General features: G+C 45.7%; 1 protein-coding gene across 1 annotated transcript in view; it reads right to left on the minus strand.

The window, feature by feature from the left end:
* mafa (MAF bZIP transcription factor a) overlaps nt 1–21,465 on the minus strand; it is an 88,147-nt gene that overhangs the window by 62,807 nt on the left and 3,875 nt on the right. Inside the window, exon 2 of the mRNA XM_030414558.1 lies at nt 14,951–15,023. Coding sequence (XP_030270418.1) covers nt 14,996–15,023 — 28 coding nt within the window. The 3' untranslated portion in view covers nt 14,951–14,995. The remainder of the gene's footprint in view (nt 1–14,950; nt 15,024–21,465) is intronic.

Raw genomic sequence — 21,465 nt, forward strand, 5'->3', positions numbered from 1 at the left:
TGTTAGCTCCACCTTTTAACAATGATCGGTGTCGGCAGTATGAAGCTGTTGATATCACATGGTGTCTGTTTCATCAGCATCGGCAGTCTTGGTAGTTGCCAGTTTGTCATATTGAGTTCTTCAATATGTGCCCAGCCTACTGTACTTCCCTAATGTTAGCTAGCTTTACATTAACTAGTCTAACATCAACCTTAGCCAGCGTTAGCAACGTTAACATTACCTAGTGTTGGCCACATTAATGTTAACCAGCAAGCATTGGCAACATAGATCTGGCAACCACTTGAGGGGGGGCACATGATTCTATCAACAGCAGTGTTGTGACGTTAATGCAAAGTAGATGGGAGATGGAATGTCTCATGTAGTTGCTGAATGTTATCAACAACACCTTTAAGTTTGGTTATTAAAGCGAAACTCTCGCCAAAAAGCAACCAAGGCTTTATTTGGGATTGAATATGAGTCAAACCTTCGTGTGAAAGCATAATTACGACGAAAGAGGCACTTTTAAGATTTACCGTAGTTTCGGTTTTGGGCACGCGGTCATGCCAGACAAAAAGTGTCGATCCCCGAGTGCGACCTGACAGGCAGGAAAGTAATGGTGAACCGCTCCTCAAGCGTGCCTGTCAGGTCGCACTCGGGGATCGACACTTTTTGCCTGCCATGACAGCAACGCGCAGGAGGTGCAGCAGCTAACGTGAGTAGTTCAAAAACCTTCTTTTTCATAAACTCTGTGTACACAAACAATGTTCTCAATGCTCTTGTTCATGAGTAGAGACCCTAGTGATGCTACGAGCAAAGTTTCATGTTGCGTCGAGCCTTTTTAGTGTTCTAAAAATAGCGATTTTGATGCTAGCATGTCTTGCCCCATGCACTCCCGTTCAAAATTAACGTGCCCAAAACCGAAACTACGGTAAATCTTAAAAGTGCCTCTTTCGTCGTAATTATGCTTTCACACGAAGGTTTGACTCATATTCAATCCCAAATAAAGCCTCGGTTACTTTTTGGCGAGAGTTTCGCTTTAATTGCGGATATCCAGAAAATGAGGTGCAGAAATCTCAGTAGGTGCAAACTGACTGAGAACCCATGATCATATTCAGAATAGCACTAAGAAAATGAACTGGAATTATGGAAAAAGTAATAACTGCAAAAAAAAAATTCATGAATGGGTTATATCTGGACAGTAGCTCTGGGCAGAGCACCCAGACTCCCAGGGACAAAAACAAAAGGTGCTATTCTTCCAAAGTGCTGACTCATCAGAGTGTGTCCTACAATAGAGAGCTGCTGTGGCGTGACACAGTATGTCACTGACCCTAAAACACTGCTGTTTCCTTTTATAGACTTTCCCATTTTGCGTCCGATCGATAGTGCGCCCTCGTACCTTATTCAAAATTATTTTATCTGCCTGTTAAATTTTTTTACACTCAAAATACATTCTGTCAATTTTTGCTTTTACTGAGCAGCTTACAGTCGGGGGGAGGGGGGGGTAAAAGCAAAAGGTCCACAGCTGGAATTGAACCTGTGACATCGTGTTTACATGCAACACATCTTAAAGCTATTAGCGTGACACTGCTCACTGTTTTCTGGCTCTGCATACCTGAGATGTTCATCCAAATGAAAAGGAGCTGTGTGTGTGTGTGTGTGTGTGTTCAAAAGAATAACAGAAAGAACAAACGTTCGTCAGTATCACACAACGCTGTTTCACCTCGCAACTTATTTATGAAATATTTCAACAGGAGCCAATTTCCTGTTAAGTGTCATTACAGTGTTTCTGCACACACGCACGCCTCGCAAAGTGCCACAATTAATTGGACTTCATTTCCGGGAGATAATTTCCGACTGTTAGGCAGGCTGTAAAAGCACATCACCATGCACATAATTACATAGGAAGGCAGGAGCAGCCTGCATGCAGAATTTATCTTCCAACCCAAATACGAGAGGCGGGTGAGTGGGACTCCGCTACAGCCTCTTTGAAGAGGCGTTTATGTCTGCGTGCTAACGGTCTCTAAATGAGCTAACACTGTCACATCACGGCGGCGCGGCTTCATTTAGGTATAAGCTTGCGGAGTCGGGGGAGGGGGATCTTCCGTATCTCCGAGCCCTGAAAAGTGTTCAGCGAATGAATGAAAGACAAAGATTTTTGAATTGAATTAAAATACCCTGGTGGACGGATGACATTTAAAAAAATAGAACAATGCAGAGTGGTACAGAAACAATAAACAAGACTATCATAAAAACAACATGAATTAACTCTAAATTAACTCTGCATGTTGCGCCCAGGTCTCCAGCTGCCTCCTGTAGCTGGGAGCAGAAACCTGCGTCTTAGGTAATTGAGCCCCCCTCTGCCAGAGTTATCATTTTGCTTATTATGCACGGATGTGTAACACGGCAAAGTGGCTAGATTCTCTCTCGTTGGCTCAGAAGTGAAACGCACTGCGTGGTTTTGAAATGTGCAAATCCTAAGGACAAGGACAAGGGGGGGGGGGGCTCGCCAAGTGACACAGCAGGGGGCTTTTTGTTAAAGGTCTTTTCCAGTCAGAGTTTGTGGCAAACTGGAATAGAGCAGCAGGGATGAGAGGCGGCACGTTGACTCGAAAAGGAAATTAAATGATTCGTGGAAGTCTATGATGTGTATGAAGCACTGGTAGGTTAACATGGAAAAATCTGGTCTGTGTGTGTGTGTGTGTGAGTGAGTGTGTGTGTGTGTGTTTGTTTGTTTGAACGCGTGCACGTGTGTGTATGTGTGTGCGACAGAAGGTTCCGGGGCTGCTGTGTGCAGTACCGGCTGGCAGGGTGGCTGTCAGAATGGCCCTGTTTCCTGTGTCAGCTCTAAAATAGGTCCAAACACAGCAGAGATGCACGACACACTCTGGCTATTTACAGCGCTCTCGCAGTGTGTGTGCGCAGGATGCTGCCAAGTGTATGGAACCAGACGCACTCTCTGTGTTGTACTGTATCTGCTCAGAGACTGCAACAAAGAAAAGAAGAAAAAAAAAGATGTATTCACTATAAAAGAACATACAGTTTGATAAGGGTGGGAAGAAAAAAATATATATTAGAGGGTAAGACGCAGACAGGTTGATACCTTTTTTATGGAAGGTTATCAAAATAAAATGTGTGTGTGTGTGTGTGTGTGTGTGTGTGTGTGTGTGTGTGAGTCAGTGCATGCCCTTGACCCCTCCATATGTAGGTGTTCCGAGAGTATCGCGTACGGTAAAGGGCACTGTGCCCTGCTTATGTCACTGCACCCACCTCCTGTTCGCTAAAACGTCGCCCTCTGTGTGTCCGTGACAACCAGCAACCTCCCAAATGACGCAAACCTTGCCGCCTCGCTTCGGGCGCGCTTGGAAAAAAAAGCTTTCCGCGCGCGCACGCGGATAAACAGGTGCTCCTAGACGCGGGTTTAATCGACGCGTCCGCGGTCGCTAACCAAATGTCATCTCATTGAAGCACATTAGCCTGGGAACGCGTAAAATTTCTCTCTTTATATTTATTTTTTCCCCCCTTATCCTTGTTCCAGCTCTCTCACAGACGCACACACACATGCTGATGATGGCAGTTTGAAGCCACGTGTGAAAAACAGTAACAAACCACTAGTTCACACTACCCACAGCTCTGAAACCATGCTGCCTGACACACTGTGCCATCATCCAACACACACATGCACTCACCCATAACTGCCCCTGACCATATCCTGCCACAATTGTTTTTCGCAGAGCAGCGAAAAGTCTGTAGTCAGTTGTCACCTTACATCAGCTACCAAGAGAAGTGTCAACAGTTTGACCTCAACGATTCCGACCACACACATACATAAGGCATAATTATCTCGAGTGAGACTCTTTGGGGATCTCAGTTGATCTGTGTCTGTTGAACCATAACACTGGAATTCTTAGCTTCTGATCTTAGCGTCTGGCACCCTGGAGACCTACCAAAGTTAGGGGGAGCACCCGTTTACACGCAAGACTGACTCAAGTCAGGTTTTGACGTAGGCTCAAATCAAATAGTGTGGATAAACATCTGACGGGGCCTCGTTTGACACTCTGTTTTGAAAGGGCCCGCCCCCGCTGTTCCCACGCAACGCACCCATGACACGATCAGGTCCCTTCCACATCAAACGCGTTCAGATATTTGAACGGTGCCTCACCTGTCGTGCCACCCCGACCGGCGAAACTCTTAGTAGTGTTTGTTTTCGCGTGCGTGCCCACTACCTGAGTGTTGTGGGTTTTACCTGCTGCTATTTTTAGCCAAGCGCCTAACCCCCTTTAAATAGAGACATAACATCGAGTTCCGGTCCCTGTCGAGTTTTTGCTCTGCTGCTCGCCCACACTTTCTCTCTACGGCGCAGGCCCTCTGCTCTCCCTCTCTCTCTTTCTCTTACTGTGTTTTTAATCAAAATGTTCCGTCCCTACAGTCGTTTCAACGAGGAAGCCAAACGCTTAACATCTCTCGAATGAAGTGAGAAATATCCAGAAAGAGAGAGACAGAGAAGATGCCTCAAGACTAAAACATAGAGGATTGTTGATGGTACAGTGGCCCTCTCTTTTTACCCCGGAAGACCCAAACTGGTATTCAATGGTGGACTTGGCTATGATGCTGTTGTAATTGCTATCGGTCCTGTGTTTATGACTTAAAAAGAGATGAAAACATGTCTTTTCTGGATAATCTCTGAGTTTATTTTGCGTCTCAAGGCTTCTGTAGTATAGGACCCCAAGCTTCCTTAATTGACTGGTGCTGTGTTCCCACTCCCACAGATCAGAAGTCTGTCTTCTGACTTCAGTGTATTCATGTGTGTCTAGTCGAAATGTGGAGGCAACATGGACGATGTTTCGCATGTTATCGCTCACACTGACAGCTGTTATTGCTATTCGAGTGACAAGGGAGAGCGAAGTAAACCATGAAATAATGTTTCACAAACACACACGTCACCATCAACCCACCAATTACTCTCGTCCACCATCTTTCAGCGTCTTACGACGTCAACTCTGCAACTCATCTACCAAAACATCTCTTTCCGAGGTGTTTCTTTTTCTGACTCGAGGGCGCTTTCACGTGAAATTTCTTTTTGCTGATTATTCTGATACAACATGAACGCACCATGAGCCTCAAGTGTCACACTGCCCACCGTGCAGTCCAATTATAAACAAATAAATAACAATTAGGAACCTTTATATTTGAAGAACATTCTGTATAAAATAAAACAGCAGAAATAGCGACTCATATTCTTTGGATTTTATTTTTCTTATTTTTGTTAAATTTTGGATTTTATTTCTCTAGAGACATCTGGCCGGCCAAGTTTAACTTGGCAGTGGGCTGACTTTGGCCTCTTCTATGTTATAACTACATGCACACACACGTAGAAAGTATGTCTCCCAAAATATATCAGGAAACAGACAAGGAAGATGACAAGCTGACAGTTCGGATGAAGTTACTGCCCTTTCAGAAGCTCTAATGCCTTTTCAACTGACCTATCTGCATGCTTGTGTGTGTGTGTGTGTGTGTGTGTGTGTGTGTGTGTGCCAGAGCAAGAGCTGCAAGTGGAAGGAATTGAGTGGAGAGGAGGCGGCCATATGGTAGCAGCTATCAGCGTACACTGTGTCAGTTTTCAGTCATGGGGGCCTCTTGTGCATGCTGGTAGAGGAAGAGGAGGAGAAGGAGGAGGAGGAGGAGGAGGAGACTTATCTGGAAACCGATAAGACGGCTCAGGCCTTTCAAATTATCCAGAAATTATTTTAATTGCTCGGGAGAGCCGCGGAGCTTTGAATTTTATCTCCCCGTTTTCTCTTCGCCTGCATCACTTTCTTTGTCTCGCGCTCTCCCGCCCCATATGGCTCGCCTCCTCCTCCCTCCCGACTCGCTTCACCTCATCCTCTATCAAGTTTTCCCCTCCCAAAAAAACATCTTTTTACACACACATGCAACTGTCAGCCTCCATCTGGGGCTGGCTGGGTAAGTGAAGTGTGAGCGCTCACTTTCCGCCACCGCTTCGTGCCGACGTGTGTTAATGTACAGAGGCCACGGGGTCAGTGTTTAACACCCGGGTGCAGTATGACCACGCTTTGAACCGGAAAAGCGAACCAAGAAATCTCAATCTCAGCTGATTTGTGTGTGTGTGTGTGTGTGTGCAGATGCATGTCTCGTGTGCGCTTATGTGCTCCATGAACCAGAGCGTGCGGGTCAGATGCCTTCCAGTGTTGGGCTTAAAGCTGCATTGAATAGGGCCAGGCTGTGCTCATCGCCTGTCTAATCTTCCTGCTCCGGCGAGTGTAGGGAGGAGGAGAAAAAAAAATCCATAGTCTTTTCATCCTCCTGTGACCACTGTGCCTGTGAGACAGCAGCCGTGGGAATGGAGATGGATATAGGCAGCCCTGCCTCTGACCTCCCTCTACTCCAACACAAGGGTGGAGATAAACAGGACCACAAGGATCGCTAACATCTCTCTTTTCTCAGGCGCACACACTCATACTGACACACACACGCGCGCGAACACACACACACACACAGTGCAGCACAGACATCTCATTAAGCAATAGTAGGTGAATGTTGCAACAGCAGTATGCCACTGGGAGAGAGGTCTATTAGGGATACTATCAGGAGAAGGGGGGATGAGAGTCCCGCATGCATCTACTTCTGGTGTGTGTTTGACGTATGTCTAATTTTGACCCAGGGTTGCGGCCAAGGAGCCAAGCATTTATACTTATTGGCTGGATCATTATGATAATGTAGTGACCGGAGAGTTAATAAAAGAATTGCTACAGTAAATATCTATTACCCAGAGCACACGCCGGTGTGTGTGTGTGTGTGTCAGAGAGAAGAAGAGACTCGCTCACATGCAGTTCCGTGTCCAAAAGTGAGAAAGACAACAGAAACAGACGGCAGGCGGTTCATCCTAAATTACTCTTTCGCTCCTCTCTGTTTCCTGGGGATTTTGGAGTGATACTCCCCTCTCGCTCCCTCGCTCCCTCAGCTGTCACAACCCGTCACCACAACTATTCCACTTCGGCCGCAGGGGTGGAGGGAAAGCTTTGTCCCTCTCCATCACCCTCCTCTCGCATCCCTCTCTCTAATGGTAGTTGCGGCGGACCGGCTTGTATTGTATATTGAGAATGCGTTTACTTTGTTTTTTTTCCTTCTCCGACCATGACCTATTGTTTTAAGGACACGCCAGAAAAAAAAAATAACGATGTTTGAGTTTTTTGCTAACGAGAGTCTCAAAAACTGCAGAATGTCAAACAAACACAGAGCCATTCCTTTGGTCGTGGCTAGTGTCCATGGAGATGCATGTGTCTTATTATGGTTTGTCAGGGGTCATTAGTGTAATCCAAGCAGACAGAAGTTTATACTGAGAGAAGTGCACCATAGTATTCTCTTTCTGTTTGTCTTTTTTTTTCTTTCTTCTTTTTTTTTTTGTATCTATATGCAGCCGCTTCCGATAATGTCATCCTACACTGCTCTCCGCTCCCTCGCAACCAGAGACTATCAGCTGTGAACTCATCGCTCTCCTTTAATGGCCAGGTCGCCGAGAGGAAGGAAAAAAAAAACCTGAGCGCGCTGCGGAGCGGTGAGAGACGTCGTGAGAGAGAGAGAGAGAGAAAGACTGTTTCCTCAGTTGTGAGAAAGCAAAACTGCGGGTGTCTCTCTTTTTGTCTCTGCCACAACATTCTTTCCCAGGGGTCACACACACACACACACACACACCCTTCTAAGCCAACAAAAAGACGACAGCGAGGTGTCCAACTGAGTTCACAGCTTGGTCTGGCCATGCGTGCCTGTGTTTTGGCCATTAACCGAACATGCCTCTCTGGTACAGTGTTGACACGCAGAAGTGTGCCGCTCCTCGGCCTCCGCTCTTTGAGGCCCCCGGTAACAACGCTGTGTGCACAGGAGTCCCTCCTCCCTCAGGTCTCTGAGGCCATGTACGCTCCGAGGGTGACACTACCCAAACTCTGTAATTATAAAAAAACGAGCAAAGAGCATTCCTCAGCCTGGTTAGCCAGAACTATGAGGGAGAGGGACAAATATTTACTCCCCTCCACCGCCACTGCCACCCATTCCCTCTGTTCCTCCTCCCTTAACGCACCCCCACCCCAATAATTTCACTGTAAGAGCAACTCAGCCTTGTAAACACAATAGTTACGTCTGCGCTCACAGAGCCATGGAGCAGACACACAGGCTCCACTACCCCTGCAGCTACCACTAATACAGTCTCCTCTCCTCTCCCCTCCTCTCCTCAAAGCCAAAGTTTGGATCTCTTGACATTCAGCCTTTCAGAATATTTATTTATTTATAGATGAAATGAGGAATGACAGAAACTCAATGGGATATTTACAGCAGCGCACACTTTGTATCAGCGTTGGGTTTTCTTTTTTCCTCGGAAACGGACACAGCGTCTTTCACAAGTTCTGAAAAAGTTTAAATATATATATGTATATATATATATATATATATATACATATATATATGAATGACTTTGTTTTCTATCAGTATTTACTCTCGCAGTCTATGTAGGGTTGTGGCTCTATGAGGACCATTACCTGCCAAAGTTGTCAAACCACAACTCTTGGAACAACAGAGTGTGATGGCAGGTTGTCAAATTGTTGCAAAAGTGTAATCCACAAGGTTTATTTCCATGAGCAAAAAAACGTTGCATTTGTTTGTGTGACTCAGCATGAATATCTTGCATGCCTGCAGCTTGTTTGTTTAACTAAATTGATCACTGCATTTATGAAGCGTGCAGCACCGTCGCGTCGAGGTGGTTGGGCTGATGGCAGGCGTGTGACTCTAGGACTGTATCAGGTCTACATTCGGGTCAGTTTGTGAGAACTAAATGATATTTACGTTTTAGATAAGATTTAGTTAGGATAAGAGAGTGGCTCTTCCAAGAGGGCTGTTGGGGGAGTGATATAATTGTTGGCCACCCTACTCAGGAGTGCCCACCCCATTGTGAGTGCCCCGCCCAGTCAACAAATGCACACCCTCCCCTAGTCAGGTGCATATGGATAGCATGCTTCTATCTGATATTTACCTTAAGGTAGTCTTTTGGTGACCACCCCAGATTTTCGGTGGCCCCCTCTAGCACCCTGATAAAAAAAATTCTCGGGCACCCAAGTGGAAAGGATTGTAATTTTGTACATATTTTGGTAAAATTAAGCGTGCTACACAGAAGACGGCTAATATGTATCATTTAGGTACATGGAAACAAAGGACAAAGAGTGCGTATGTATAGGAACCCTTGCTTAAGCTGTTGTGATGGTTGGCAAAACAAGAATACTTCAGATACTGAAATAAAGTAAACCGAAGTTAAGTTAGATATAAGATTGAATACACTACCTCTCAAGTCCTTCACACTTCCTCCTACGATGCTGTTCTGCATAAACGGAAGATCCAGACATTTTCACGTTAATCCGAAAATACAAATGTCGTCACTATCTACTCACACGTCTGTCCCGATGAAAAAACTCAAAACATTCCTGGAGCTTCACAGCAAAGCAGCATTTTCCTTGACAACTGAAATAGATGGGGACTCGTTATATAAGGTAAGTATTCCAAAATATTCAGACGGGCTGCGTGCTTTTAGCACTTTTTTACACGTTTAGCTTAGCAGCTACGATACAGATTTCAGCTTTGAAAAAGAGTTTAAATAACATAACATGTCCAAATCCCTTTCATGACGATTTAATGCCCAACTACTTCAGTTGCTAATAGAGTGCTGCAGCGTAGTTTCACTGTGAAGCTCCAGAAATGGTTTGTGGAACTACAATACCTCGCCAAACTTTTCACTGACTAGTTTTCATGGGGTTGAGTAGAACATGACTACATTTAGATTTTTGTGTGAACTTATCCTTTAAAGATAAAAAGCACGGCGTGGTTACCATCACACTACATGTGAACAGTAACAGAGTAACATATCTGTGCGGGTTAGGGTTAGGGCTAGGGTTAGGGTTAGGGAAACCACCAGCGAGTTAAGGAAGCCCTGGCCTTCATAAATTCTCCATGTTTATTAGCTTGATACCAAATATCGCTTTAATCGTCCGAGCCAAGGGGAACATACGCCTCGTCGCAGCAGAGCACGGCCCACACAGCAGAGGACGTGTTGTGTGTGTCTCAGACGTGTATTAATAGGACACTCCGGCAGACTGTTTGTCTTAACACTTTGTAAACAGCGTGATGATATTCCCGGGTGTTAATTTCTGTGTCTGTGCATGCATTATGGCGATCCTGTTTTTTTTTGGGGGGGGGGGACTGAGCATCCTAACTCGTTTTATTTACACACCTAACGTAAAGGACAGCAACCTTTTGGTGCGAGGGTTGCCGTCCGACGACAGGAAACTGGGAGAATCATCTCGGAGGCTTATTTGCGTTTGATTTTAAACGGGCAGGCACAATGCATTAAGGCTGGAATGTAATTAATGGGCACTTAAGACACGGAGCGCTGGCCACACTATGCGGACAGCGAGCGTTTTTAATGCGTGGCAGTAACTCTGTTAGGGCTGCTGCTTCTCGTCGCCTCTCTTTCGGCCCTGCATCTTCTCCATCTCTCTTCCCATCGTCACTCCCTGTGTACATTTCTTAAACGGTGCACTCGTGTGAAAGATGACGGATGAGAGGGGGCGCTGCAGGTCTCTCCAGTGCTATTTACTTTGCGCCACGCTGTCTCCCTCCGGTCCTGTTTGTTCTGACTGGAGACACCGGCGACACTTCCAGAAACACGATGCAAAGGGGAGGCTTTTTTATTCTGCCTCTTTGTTTTTTTTTCACAAACATGTTGGGATTCAAGGGCGGAGCTGAACTCTATCAGCACAAACGCAGGCCCCGGCCCCCGCGGAGGACCCGCATCTCGGGTGAATGACTGCGAGAGCCGCTGCGTGACAGGATGAAGTGTGTTCATTTCCTTATTTATTGACTCGCTCGCTTTTCTCTGAGTGTTTGAAATTAATAACAGCCAGCAGAAATCAGACAGAGGGATGAAAATCAGCACTTTCCCCGCAGTGAAGCCATTCATCAAGCTAACGAGGGGGAGAATAGGAGCGGGGGGGAAGAGTGGAGGCGGGGGAGGGAGAAAAAAAGTGACGTTTGGAGAGGGAGCAGAGAGAGCGGGAGGGAAGCAGGTGCAGTGTGAGGCAGAGGGGGGAGGAGGGAGGTGAGGTGACGTCGGGAACAGAGCGAAGCGAAGGGGAAGGAAGCTAAGTTTGTTTGGGAGGAGGAGGAGGAGGAGGAGAGTCATTTGGAGGATAGCAGGGCAGACGGGAGAGGAGGAGCTGTGCGAGATAGAAAGAAAGACAAGTTTGACATTGGAGTATAAATAGAGAGTGAGGAGAGAAAACGGAGACGGTTTGTTATGGGCCGAATGATCGAGGGGCAGACATGACTGGCACAAAGATCAAGGCGGCGCAGAAAGTAACCATGACGTGTTCTTTTAAATCTGTGCCTTTGCTAGTTACTGACGAGCAGCTATGTCCTCAATAACTGGGCTCTCTGGGGCCTCTGCAAGCGGCAAACCAATCTACCAGAAAACTACCAGCTCCTGAGGACATTACCTCACATAGTCAAGGGCTTAGACAGGAGACGATAGAGAGCTGTCATCCCCAACCGTGGTATCTCCCTCCCCTTCGCTCTCCCTGACGGGCTGATGATTTGGCCTGCCCTCCTCACAGAGCCTTCACCCCCTTTTTTTTTTTTTGCGATGGCTCGGTCCCACGCTGCTCCGCCTCCCCCCCGACAGTCCACCAGAGACCCGACAGTATCTCACACCCAGAGCAGGGGCTGACTAAGCACTTACCGCTGAGCCTCTCTTCTCAGAGCTGAGAAAGGAGCGCCACGCTGAGAACTCTGCCACGGGAAAATAATTAGCAAAGTGGAGTTCTGCCCAAACACACTGGGCTAAATCTAGTACCACTTCACAGACAAACGCAGCCATAAATCTTCCCCCTCCTTTATTTCTTTGTGTGGAGGGATATCATTCTCGCAATCAGGAGTAAAATTTGTGTTTCCTGTTCATACTTAAATACAGGCTTCTTAAAAAAAAAACAGCATCCACTGAAAGCTACAATCTGCTTTTGCGTTTTTCTCCCCGGTGTCGCTTCATGCTAACAAACTTGTTCTTAGTGGCTTGTAGTGACGCAAAACCGTATCCATCTCACTGTACATGGATATCTGTATTTTTAACTTTTAAGTTAGACCACAGTATCTTCGGTCACCGGGTTTAAATATAGTCCGCTCCTCCTGAGCAGTCTCCAGTTTCTCACTCCTTTCCGAGAGGCAGGTGGAGCGCGGGGAAGGAGGGATAACACCCAGTCTTGAATAAATCATCCCTCGACTTTTGACCCAAATGGAGCAGGAGGTTGTTTTTGTACCTCTTGCGCCGCGCCCCCTCCTCCCACCTTCATCTCTCTGTGGCCCCTGCACACCCCCCTCCGTCTCATTCATTTTCTCCTCCACATGACAGGTCAATCTGGATCGATTACATCTGCCCTCGACGACTGAGACCAACATCCTGGCACCCAGAAATAGAGCTCTCCAGGATAGAAGAGCCGCCGACCAGCCGTTACCGTGAGCACGCAGCTCGGGGGGGGTGGGGGGGCGGAGTGGTTGAGCGAGAGAGGACGGGGGAACGAAACTATTTAGAAAATATTCACGAGATGTCGTTTAATGTGCAGATATACTCCACTGAAGCACTTGTGAAGATGGAAATAGGACTGTTGTGACTAGATGTCCACATGCTTGGTGGCCCTGCCTACCTGTTACTGTGTGCTTATGCGATCACACAAGCACAAACACACACACACATGCACACACACACAAGCCTGCTTCCCCAATCTATATTTACACTCAGGTCCCTTTCTCACAGCCTCTTTCACACACTTACAGTGCATATGCCCACACCTGGCCTTTTATCTTTGTCAGCACATTCCGGGTCCTTCAGCTCCCTGCTGGGCTCTGAACTCCAGAGTCTCTTTGCACGGCGAACCCCTGAGGTGCGCCTCGCCTTCACAACACACACACAAACGCACAGCAGTCGCAGGTGAGACGCATCGGCAGCCTCATCCCGGCGTTAACCTCTCTTTATCTCCTCGCCAGCTCAACACCTCACAGTGTAAATACATTTGTGCCGGGAAAAATCTCTTTTTTTTCCTCGGTGGAGGCGCCGCGACTCTGTGTCCTGGCGGTGTCTAGGCCGGAGTCGGGACACTCTTTCCCCAGGCAAGGACACCGAGACCTGGCTCTCCGTCTCCATCACTCAGCCTGTCCTCCTGGAGCTACGTGGCCAGACTGCTCATCGACCACCCCCCCCCCCCCCCTCCTCATATGCATGGATTTGCATAAAACAAAGACACGGCTCTGCCTGCAACGTCTGCCACAGCTGAGGCCGCTAAGAAACGAGATCGACCAGACCACACCGCACACAGCCCCCTCTGAGCTCGGCTGGCAGGTTGTCAGAGTGCAACTTCAGTGCGGCGCAACGGCGTGGCGAAGGAACTGAGATTTACGAGGCTGACTAAGATAGACACCCTCATGGTTTTCCACTTTCATTCGTTTAACATCCGCTCCCTCTGCGTTGTTTATACTCCACACCCCTCGACGGCGAGCAGAGGGCACCTAATTCACAGTGATGACGTGGGAGGAGAATCGGAGCACTTAAAACACTTCATCTAAAGATGATTTGTCCTTGTCTTCCTTGATGGCTTTTGTCCTGCTCCCCCCCTCCCCTCCTGAAGTTAAGTGGAGCTGGAGAAAGGCCAGCTACTGATGCCACTTAGACACAATCAAGTAAATAACACTGGATGCACACACAAACACAGACATGCGCACACAACACGTCCGCTCAACTTCGCCCAACAAGCTTGAAACCTTCTCGCATCCTCGCGTGTGATGAGCGAGCACGTCGCGACGGTTTGCCACGGAACAATCAGCGAAACCATTACAGGAACAATTGGGTTTGCAGTATACATTGGCCCAGGTTTCCTCTCTGTCTCTGCGAATTGATTCCAGGGACCAGAAAGCTTATTCTTCACTCTGCATGTCCGAGGCTCATTGCCTCTTTCTCTCTGCCTCCTTCGCACAAAGTCTGAACATGTAATTTACATCTGAATGAGTGTCTGTAATCTGCCGGGTGTGCCGTTGAACCGGAACGTCTGAAAAAAAAAAAAAAACGCCAATGCGTCGAGCGTATACATTCTTTTCTTGCGTGGAGTTGAATAAGGTGGGGAAATGTGTGCAAAGTTGTGGCTTTGGGGAGATAGAGAGAGATGTGATGGAGGGAGATACCGTCAATGCACAGACGGCATGGTGCTCTTTAACATATGAATAGGTATCGGCAATCTATGGGCACATTATGGAAGCCTTACAGACACCTGCAGTATGCAATAACGCATTCCATACTATATGTGGTGGTTCTCTATTTGATACGAGAGTCTAATTTTAATGAATAATTAATACGGATTTCATTATGTTCGCATATGATAACAGAGCAGAAACAACATGACCACTAATAATTAAATGAGATATGATTTGTGATCATGTTTTTTAAGGTTTATATCGAAAGGGGGCACTGTGTGGTTTTGGAAATAGAAATTCCGACTTCTTCTTTTTAATATGTACAATACCAATGGGGTAAAAATACCAAAATACATCCCATAACTGAATTAACAAGCTGCTATCAGAGGGAACACTGTCTGAAGCTAGAAAGGTGGCAGGGTCCGCCAAAATGTAAACAAAGTAAAACAGTATGAAACTGTGCTGTCCTTTAAGGTCAGTTTGTTTATTCAGCCACGAAGAGAGTTTGTTTATTTAGGCATTACAAAAAACATCTTTCCATACTGATGAGAATTTTGTTCCAAAAACTACATATCGCTCCTTTAACAGACCGGTTTTACAAATCTGACTTTGGGGAGAGAAAAACAAACAAAAGCAGAGAGAGAGATCAAGTAAGAAGTGTTTTTTGTGTGTGTGTGTGTTTTACCTCAGAGAGCCAAGGGGGGCACGAACGGAGCAGAGGGGCTGGAAATCACAGGTGCAGGAATTTTCTCGATGACCTAATGGAAGCAGGTGAGATTGGACAAAAAACACAGAAGAACAGGTGAGTGAGCATCGAGGCACGTGCTGTCTTCCCCTTCCACCTCCTCCTCCCCCTGTTTCTTCCACCGCCCGCGTCACTCTCTGCCACACACGTACGCAAATAATCACAGAGGAACAAGTAGATCCATTCTGAGCGAGATTCACTCTCACCTTGTCTGTCTGCCGAAACACACCACATGTATCATGGTAAGCGTTTGATGCGGGAGGGAATGTAAAAAATTTGCATGCAAATAGATTCTACGGGGCAGAGCCCATGCATCAAAACACTGTTAACCACAAGAGACAAAAACTAAAATATCTAAGCATACAGTGTGCCATCGCACAGAAATATAAAAAGCAGTCTCATGCCGAGGCCTTTTACTGCTGCTCATTTCATTAAATTACATAATTAATTGTTCGAAGAGGGAGGAGTGCAGACGTATAAAACAGTGGAGGATGGTAATGGCTGCCTTCATGATGGACACTTTCATAAGCACCCCCCCCCCCCCCCCCCCCCCCCCCCACACACCCCACACACACACACACACACACACACACTCGAAACACACTCGAGCAAGCATGTTGCTCCGGGCCGGTCCGAATGGAGTTTTTCATATCCCCCTATAAATGTTGCTACACGGGTGAAAACATTAGCTTAGCTCCAAACTCCCTTTGCGCGCCGATGCCAAGCAGGGTCCCTTTAAAGCGCTGTGGAAAAATGACAGTTGTGGAAACACTTTTGCCCGCACACTGCAATGAAGGAAATTTTAAATCATTGGGCTTTCAAATAAATGCCACATAACTCAGCTCCACAGAGTATACGGGACCTGCAGGAGAACAGCGGTGATGCATCGGGGCTGATATCGGTGCCTCAGCAGAAAAAAGTGGCTAAATCACAAAGTGTAAACTTTCATTGGGAGCGACAGGGAGCGTGGGTTTTGAAGACATTTTACACACCATGCAGAGAAGGTGAAAGGTGAACCACGTGGTTTTTGGGGGAGAAATTTTGACTTAAAGAGAGAGATCTTCATCGACTCATTTTTTTTATGTCAAAACAAAACTAAACAAACACTCTCGAAACAATTTTCATCGTTTCTGAATTACTAAACTGACCTTAAAGGACGACACCTTTTCATACTGTTTTGCTGTGTTTACATGTGGCGGACCCTGCCACATTTCTAGCTTCAAGCAGTGTTCTGAGGACCTTGTTTACCTCTGAGAACAGCTTGTTTATTCAGTTATAGAAAGTAATACATAAATATTTCTGAGTTTGTATTTTTTTTACCTCAGTAATATTGTAAATATTACAATTCTGAGTTTCACTTTCTTTTTCAAGACTACACAGAGCCCCTTTGACGACGAACTGCAGACAAAAAAGGCCTCTGACCTCTGACATGCTGTTCCAAATGTATGGAAACATCTCATTTATGATTTAAATTAGTCATATTCTAATTCTCTGCTACGTCATGATGCAGTTAACACACTGTCAGTGCTAAAGAGGGAAAAAAATGTCTCCATAAAGAGAAAAAAAAGCTGAATATTGATCAATATTCTTCTCTATAAATGACTGAATCATCCCTGGATCACTGTATTTCTCATGTGCATTGCTCTGCTGCAGCTTCAAGAGATTAGAAAAACCATATGCCTCCTCGAAAGGCTATATAACTTACATTTTGTGTTTCTTTTAACTCCGTCACCTTCTGTGCAGCGGGACTGCCGCTGAGAGATGGTGTTGCATTTATTTAAGTCACAGGCTCTCGGTTTGGGTCCATTTACAGACATATAAAATTACCCCGGCAAGTCCCGACCAACTCATTACCAACATAACCTGCAGCCAGTCTTTCAAGGACAACTCTCTAATGACACCGCGCGCGTATCCACTTAATGTCTATTTGAAGCGTGCTGTGACTTTTTCTGCCACAAAGAAAAGAGAGAAATATATAGAAAGAGCAAAGCGCACTCTGATAAAATAAGCGCCTTAATTGATCCCTGATGTCTGTTTAATTCTAAAGGAGTCAGTTTTTTCCTGTACTCTCATATACACTGTAAAGTGAGAGGAGGGTATTTTTTTTTTTTGCCTCAGTATCTGTTGTGAGTCTGGACAGAGTTTTCGCAGATATGGCTGCCACCTGGTTGTGCTGACACACCTGACTGCTGTTACTGTTACCTCCCTGTACATCCAGTACGTCCTCTCCCTGCATCACTGTTACTCAGAGCCAAACTCATTAAATTGAGTTTGTGGTTGGTAACTGAGAAGTAATCTTACAAAATCCTAACTTTATGTAATACATGCACTTAAATTCAATGACATGATGATTTCCAAATGTTATTTTGGAAAAAAAAAGAAGAAAAAAAAGGCAACGGTGATCTAATGGTGGGCTGGAAACATGTTTAGGAATATGACAGAAGTTCAACCTTTGCAACGGCTGAGAGGATACAAAAAAAACAGAATGAAGATAAAATAAAAACAAAGAAAAAGTCACGAAAAAGTTTTCTTTTCATAATAAGATAAATGCACACTACCCTGATTATGACAAAGTTTCAAAGTCATAATGAATAACGTATTTTTTAAGTTGACTTAATTTTTAATTGGTTTTTGACCTGTCCTGCTGTGTTGGTGCCTTTATATAATTCAACAAAGTTCCAAATGAATTCTTGAATCACTGTGTTAAGAAACACATCGTGAGGAATATAGTTGTTTGGCATTAATAGATAAACATGAACTTGTACCCAGTGATTAGATGATGTGTATCTGAGATTTGAAGAGGAACAGTGAATTTTTCCACCAGTACCACTGATTATTACTTTGCTTTGCTGTGTCGCAACAACCGGAATACAATCCTTGAACGATGTGGGTGTGAGAAAAAAGAAAAAAAAAAACAACTCCTGTCTGCAATCATCATTAGTGCCCCGATATGACTACCAGATCATGCCCATTATACTACTGTGATCAGTTAAACCCGTCTAACAGCTGCCTTATTTTTATCATCCTTTCTTCAGTTCTTTTTTTTTTTCTTTTTTCCACTCAGCGACACGACATGAAAAAATAAAAATGTCTGGCAGCATGAAACCTAACCACCAGCCTTCAGCCAAGCTCTGCGTCTGCCCGCTTCTACACATATGTAGGGTAACATTTATGCTGCGTGCTCTTTGTAAGTACATAAACACCTCTCTTGTGTATTCAAAACCCACCGAGTCATTTCAACACGTATACTGGTTGAAGAACAAGAATAACTTTGCCTAAAAACCTCTCAAAGTAATCAAATGTTCTCAGAAATGTACTTAGATAACTAAAGAAGGTTCTGCTGAGAGACTGTGACGCTCTTAAGGCTGCGGTTAAATACAGGAAATGGTTAAAAAGAAAAAAAGAAGTGGCAGTGAGTAGTTGTGGATTTGCTGTGTACTGTACCGTGTCGGATGTGTGTGTACATCTTATTCAGTGGTTCTCTGGGCAGAGGAAATGAGCATGAGCTCCCCAGGGCAGGGATTACTCTAATGACTTTGAGAGCAGCCTTGTGCGCTCTAACTTTTGACCTCTGCTCATCCTCCTCTCCCAAAGATGACAGGACACACACACGCACACACACACCAGATGCATACACATTCGCACGTACGAGCACACGTATCCTCTACACAGGCTCTTAATCGACTTCACACACACAGGCCGGTGCAAGTTAAGAGATGCAGAAACCACAACACAACAGTTCCTCTCCGGCTCTTCCTCTGGCACCGTCTAAAGCCTGGAAGAACCCCGTCCCCCCCAACCAGCCCTTATTTTTGGGTCCGTCTAACTGACGCGCTTGCTACCCGAGTGAACGTCTCGCTGCATCTCAGGCTGTCAGCCCCGCAGAGCGCCAGCGTTCCATATGAGTGCCTCATCGGAAAATCGATGGATTTATCACTTACATAAGCACCGCGCGCTGGTGCCACCGATATAACAGGAAACATCCTCTGCAAATCAGATCTGTCTCCATGCAAATGTCATTTAGCTCAGAGAATGAAGTGTGCGACTCGTGTGAATTCAAGAATGCGGAGGAGCACGAGGAGGCTTCGCGGGATTGCTCATTGTTTGTCTGCGTTTGTGTTGCAGAGTGTAGGCCGGCGCGTTCGCTTTCATTCTGACATTGCAGCTCGAGACGATCCATCCCAGTAAGGAAACAAACACAATGAGCAAGCGAAAGAGTCTTAAACTGAAAACAAAATTCATGCTTTGCATGCCACTCTTAACACATCAAAAAAACCCACCACACAAACGCGCGGCCCTCAGAGAAGCAGAGCTCCTAAATAAAGAAGAAAAAAGATTCTCTTTGAAATGCAGAGAAACACGCTCTTTAGAGGGGAAGAAAGCAAACAATTATCCTCCTTGAAGTCATTCAGTACATTGTTGTGGCTAATATGAAATATGAAAATATAGCGGCGCTCGCTGCTCAGATCAAATAGATGTAATTAGATAAATTGAGGAAGAAGGAGAGCGGCTTGGCTGTAAATTGCGTGGTGTGTGCATGCTAAGACCCAACACTGGCACAGCTGCACAGAGCTGCACTCACGATTTATCATCTCTACATCGCAGGAGCCAGTGGCCCACACCACTATTAATCATCAGCAAAATCATTTAATTCAGCCCAAGCCCGACTATTGTCTCAGTCTCTCCCCTCACTCTGGGCAAATCAGCCACCACAGCAGCAGCAGCAGCAGCAGCAGCAACAGCACCTCAGAGGAAATCACACACAACACAGAGGGACACAAGTGATGGGTTAAAGACTGGCTTCCTCTTTTTTTTTTCTTTTTTTCTTTTTTCAGTGGACGAGCTGTGTAGCAGATCATCACTGGCAGATGGTGCAGAAGACGGCTTTTTTTGTGTGTGTGTATTTAACAAGTATAAAATGTACGAGTGCATAGACTGCCGTTCACGGTGCAGACTAACAGCTGATCACTCTGTGCTTTAACGCGCCGACAGCGTGGTTTCATTCTTATGAAAGGTGCCCTTTGTGCTACGAAAGTTGCAAAAAATAAAAAATAAAAGGCTGACAGGTCCAGATTGAATCTGTCCTCAGAAACCTTAGTGCGTCTTCAGAGTGTATCTTGGCAAATGGGTCTTCCTGTTTCAACAAACAAATTGTCCTAGAACAGTGAAACAAGATGCCCACGAGGCTGTTCCTCGTCCGAGAAACTTACAACAGAACTTTTCCCCCTTGTGTTTCAGAAAAAAGAAAGTGGGGCCTGTTTGAGTGTACGGCACGCGGCTGCAGAGCGGAAGTTTTTGGTTCGAAAGAAGTCAAAAGTGAGACGTCTGAGCACCAGCTGAAATGCAAGACTTGGGCCCGGCAGCGCTGAGGCTCCCTCTGCCCACCGCAGCGGCTGACTGACTGACTGACTTACACTGGCACCTTCTCCGGCGCCCCCTCACATGCCTGACGTGACTGTGCCCCTCACTGCACCCACCTTCCCCACCCATCTCCCCTCTGAGAGCGCGTCAACATCTGACCCAACAGGATGAAAACGGGGTGAAAACTGGGGGAAAAAAGCGAAACAACGACAGAACCGATGACAGTGAGCACAGTGTGTCTGAAAAGCACAGACAAGCAGACGCTACACACACACACACAGTACACACGCGCACATTACACACACAGATCAGGAAGCAGGGAACGTGAAGATGGACACAAAGAGGGTGACAATATAGAGCATGCATCGCCCACAAAGAGATTCTCATAGAGATGTCATCTGTACACACACTCATTCAGGGAAACACATTCACCAAGTCACAGGCATGCACACCACACTCACGCTCACACACACACACACACACACACACACACACAGGCACAGATAAAGAGATAGACACACACACACACACACACATAAACTAAACACAGGTCACATGTACAATAACACTGACTGGATGTAAACATATTCTATAAATCATATTGGGCTCCCATAATCACAAACGAGGGTGTGATTCATGGTGCAAAGTATTTTAAATAAAGTTAATATCTCATCACACATAATTATTGATTCTTAAAGGTGTTTTAGAGTCGAAATAATGCAACAGAAATTGCAATGAAATAAGGATTCAGCCTCAGTCTACGTTTGTTGGGGGATCATCGCATCATTTTTTTCATTACCAGGTAACTTGGTGAAAAAATATGAAAACACCTAGCAGGTAGTAGCGTGAGAGAACAAAAGAATATGTAGGCCACCGGCTGCCTCAATCTTTGTTTGTGGTCTCATCAACTTATCTGCAGCACCGGACTTCAATCTGCATATTTCCAACTGCAGCACACACACACACACACACACACAAAGCTCAAAATGGGGAAAAAGAAAATGCGCCTGAACTCGAGCTGCTCTCCAGTTTTTGGGTCAATTTGTGATTAATAATAGAAATTATAATAAACAAATGCTTCTGATTCTGTTGGT

The sequence above is a fragment of the Sparus aurata genome, chromosome 4 (genome assembly GCF_900880675.1).
Source record: "Sparus aurata chromosome 4, fSpaAur1.1, whole genome shotgun sequence".
Taxonomy (NCBI): domain Eukaryota; kingdom Metazoa; phylum Chordata; class Actinopteri; order Spariformes; family Sparidae; genus Sparus; species Sparus aurata.